Raw genomic sequence first — 4101 nt, 5'->3', positions numbered from 1 at the left:
AGCCTTCCTGAAAAAAATGGGTTATCTAGCACAAAAAGAATTTTTCAAATCGGACCAGTAGTTCCTGAGATTAGCGCATTTAACCAAACAAAAAAAATCTTTAGCTTTATAATATTAGTGTAGGTACTGGGACATTTTTATGACTACTTAATTCTGCTGGTAACACGACCAGACTTTCGCCTGGGCTTTTCCCGGTATTTTTTTTTCCACCGACAGAAGAAAATTCAAGAAATTAACTTTTTAACACCAAACCAAAAGTCATAAAAGTCGGTTGTTTTTCTATAGTTATATGTGGTGTAACTAATACTACTTTCTTTGATACTAGCTGTTCGCCCCGGCCTCGCCTATGCCACTAGCCTTCTATAGCCTTCTATAGTGACATCTCAGTGAAGTTGCAGCTTTTCATTCGTGAAAGAATTTTTGAAATCGGTCCAACAGTTTTTGTATGATATAGTTTCATAAATACATAAATTTCCTCGTTATTAAGTAAAGATGTAAAAATATTATATCTATACTGATATTATAAAGCTGAAGAGTTTGTTTGTTTGAACGCACTCATCTCAGGAACTGTAACTACTGGTCTGATTTAAATAATTATTTCAGTGTTAGATAGCCCATTTATTGAGTAAGGCTATAGGCTATACATGCACCACGGGCGAAGCCGGGGCGGACCGCTAGTTATGTATATAGATGTAACAAACACACAAACGAATGTTTAATTTCCAGGATTCTGCTACAAAATGTATACAAAGGAGAAGGAATCGGAATTCCCGCCGCACTCGACGCCAGAAATACTGCGGTAGGATTTCAAATTATGACAATGTTTTGTATATCTTTATGATATTACCAGTGGCGTAGCTACCATAGGGCCAGGTGGTGCAGTGCACCGGGGCCCCGGAGCTCGGGGGGCCCTCTAACCTCGGCTTTGAAAGAGGGGAGGAAGGCGGAAAGAGGGGAGGAGGGTCCGATACTTTCCCTATGCACCAGGGCCCTTGTTCCTCTAGCTACGCCACTGGATATTACAACTAGCCGTTCGCCCCGGCTTCGACCGTGGTACATATAGCCGAGTTCGCTCACAGTGAAGTTGCAGCTTTCTAGCGGTGACAGTGTTTTTGAAATCTGGACCAGTGGTTTTTGCGTGAAAACCTCACAAACATACAAAAATACAAAAGTTCGCCCCTTTATAATATCAGTGTTAATGACAATAATAATAATGACTCCCCACTTTTAAAGCAAGGTGAGGTTTTATAGGAAAACGTGACAGTTATATGAAAATGTATCGTCATCAGCCCATGCCCGCCCATTCCCACTGCTGGGACACAGACCTCCTGTGAGGGTTCAGGTTATACGTACCACGCTGGCCAAGTGCGAGTTGGCAGATGTCATGATGTCCTCCTTCACTATCGAGCAGTGGTGATGTTATCCACATAAGCGGATAAATTTGAAAAATCTATTTATTTTCAATTCGCTCGCTGGATCTCGAACCGCCGACTTATCGATTTTAAGTCAGAGGTCTTTACCATTGAGCCAACACTGCGTATATTACTGGACAGAAAAGACAAACTATTTCGTTTTTTTTTTTTTGTTACATATTGATTGAGATGGTTGTTAATCATCTCAATAGATGGCGCGGGGAGTCCCTTGGGCACATGAATCCGAAAGAGTGCTACGGTTTGGCAAAAGGACGCGGGTTCGAATCCCGCCGCGTGATCGATTTTTTTCTATTCTTGAAAAATTTCTCATCTATAAAGCGTTTCAATGCTATAAAACTAAAAATTGAATTGGTGAACGTATCATATTTCAGAATACCGCTAGAGCAAACAGTGCTAGACTGCAAGACGTACGCGCCTAACGAGAGTGTGGAAAGCTTTCTATCCGAATTGCCGCAACCGCCTCGAAAAGAGGCCGTCCGGTACGCTGTAACGGACCTCGTCGATATAGGTTTGTTGTTTTTATTCATTACTAGCGCTCCGCCCCGGCTTCGCCCGTGGTACATACAACATCAGGTTTAGACTGAAAGCTATTCAGTCTAAACCGTGGCAAAAAACGCGGGATCGAATCCCGTCTCGTGATCAAATTTTTTCTGTTCTTTCAAAATTTTTCATTTATAAAGCATTTCAAAGCTATAAAAAACACAAAAAATTAGGTTTCAGTATGTTATTAATTTCGCTTTCATTGTTTTTTTTTTATAAAAAAAAGTGTTTTTTTTTTTTATTTTCTTTCTAAATATATATATTCAATCTATTTATAATTTTACGAAACATTGGTTCAGTGTTAGCTGGAAAAGGTTCAGAGTAGACAGAATTTGATGAATAAGTAAATGTTTCAATGTTGAAATTATTGCATTTTAATATCGTTTCAATAATCAATAAGCACTTAAGCACAATTATTTTAAATAACATACAGACAGACCATTATATTTTTTTTAATTTCTATTAAAATCTTTCGCACATATATATGTATTATTACTTTATTACTATTTCCGCAGGTGCCCTATCAAAATCGGAACAACTGACGCGTCTGGGCACGCTAGTGGCGCAGTTGAACGTGCCGCCGCGTTTGGCACGCGGCGTCTTGCACGCCGCGATTGTTGGCAACGTCGTGGCGGCTTGCAACATGTTAGCCCACTGCGCTGATAATATCGAGGTGTTCAACAACGCTGGTGATAGGAAGGAAGGTGAGCGGTTGGAACGCGGCGTTTTTTTTTATATGTACACTAGGTGCGCCTCGCGGTTTCACCCGTGTAGGTCCGCATCCCGTGAGAATATCGGGGTAAAAAGTTGCCTATATGTTATTCCAGTTGTCCAGCTGTCTACGTACTAAATTTCATTGCAATAAGTTCAGTAGCTTTTGCGTGAAAGAGCAACAAACACACACACACACATCCTTACAAACTTTCGCATTTATAATATTAGTAGGATAGTAGGATAGTAGAAAGTAGGATAGGATAGGATAGAATTAGTACGATAGTGTAGAAAGGCGGTTTGGACGTCCCTTCCAACCTTACTTGTGTACGTATGGACATAGAGACACACAAAACAGACAAAGAAAGCGACTTGAAATGTGATAAAAAAAAAAACAAATTTTCCAGAGATACGCAATATAAAACGCAAGCACAGCAAAACGTCCGATCACGCGGCGCTGCACTGGATACAGGAGGAGTTCGAGCAGCAGCTGGATGACGTCGGATGGAGGAGCGTGGATGGATGGTGCGACAAGTATGGGCTGAGGAAGGACAGGCTGTCGTTTGTTAAATGTGAGTGTTTTTTTTTATGTCACAGTCGGTAATGGAGCTGGTGGGTCGCCTGATGGTAAGCGCTACCAGCGCCCGTGAACATTTGGAGAGGTGAAAGGTCGATTGTAGACCTGGCGCCTCTTCAAATGGACTGCCGACTGCAAATTGGAAAGGGATTAGGAAAGGATTGAAGAAAGGAATAAAGGTAAGGACTGGGAAGGGTAAGGAAGAGGATATGGGCCTCCGGCTCCCCCACTCACCGAACGAAACACAGCAGCATGCTATTTCACGCCGGTCTTCTGTGGGGGTGTGGTACTTCCCCGGTGCGAGCTGGCCCAATTCGTGCCGAAGCGTCCTCGACTGTCACATACAAAAGTATATTGTGTATGATGGCAATGCTTTAGATTATAGTTTAAAAATGTTTTTCTTAGTATCGAAAGAATACATGAATTTTCTTAAATTATTTTATACGAAAAATAATTAACCAACAAAAACAGGTGAAAGCCTTTGCTGCCGAACTAAGCCTTATTCTATTATTAACTGTAGATTACAATTTGTGTATATTACAATTGATCTATTAACAACGGTTTTTTTTTTTAATATTAAAAAAAGACACGGCGGATTTGTTTGTTTTTTCGCATCATACATTTTGTTAAGCACCTTGTTCCTTGTTTTTCATTGACATATTTTTTTTTCCAGCCCTATCGAACCTGCACTTAGGGCAGATACTTAAGTGCGGCATCCTAGAGGCCAGTCCGGATGCGGAAGCGCTGAACCAATTCACGAATATCGACGAGTACACGCCGGCCATCTTGTTGTCTGGCACCAACGCGCTGCTGTTGACGAGGCGGCGGATAAAGATGAAG

At 41.3% G+C, this 4101-nt stretch overlaps 1 protein-coding gene across 1 annotated transcript in view; it reads left to right on the top strand.

The window, feature by feature from the left end:
• The window catches only part of LOC119836618 (ATP-dependent RNA helicase DHX30-like), a 23495-nt gene that overhangs the window by 17180 nt on the left and 2214 nt on the right, over positions 1–4101 (top strand). Inside the window, exons 15-20 of the mRNA XM_038362000.1 lie at positions 173–194; positions 727–799; positions 1805–1941; positions 2489–2677; positions 3092–3256; positions 3935–4099. Coding sequence (XP_038217928.1) covers positions 173–194; positions 727–799; positions 1805–1941; positions 2489–2677; positions 3092–3256; positions 3935–4099 — 751 coding nt within the window. The remainder of the gene's footprint in view (positions 1–172; positions 195–726; positions 800–1804; positions 1942–2488; positions 2678–3091; positions 3257–3934; positions 4100–4101) is intronic.

This window comes from Zerene cesonia, chromosome 25 (genome assembly GCF_012273895.1).
Source record: "Zerene cesonia ecotype Mississippi chromosome 25, Zerene_cesonia_1.1, whole genome shotgun sequence".
NCBI classification, from domain to species: domain Eukaryota; kingdom Metazoa; phylum Arthropoda; class Insecta; order Lepidoptera; family Pieridae; genus Zerene; species Zerene cesonia.
This window is presented reverse-complemented; position numbering and strand designations above follow the sequence as displayed.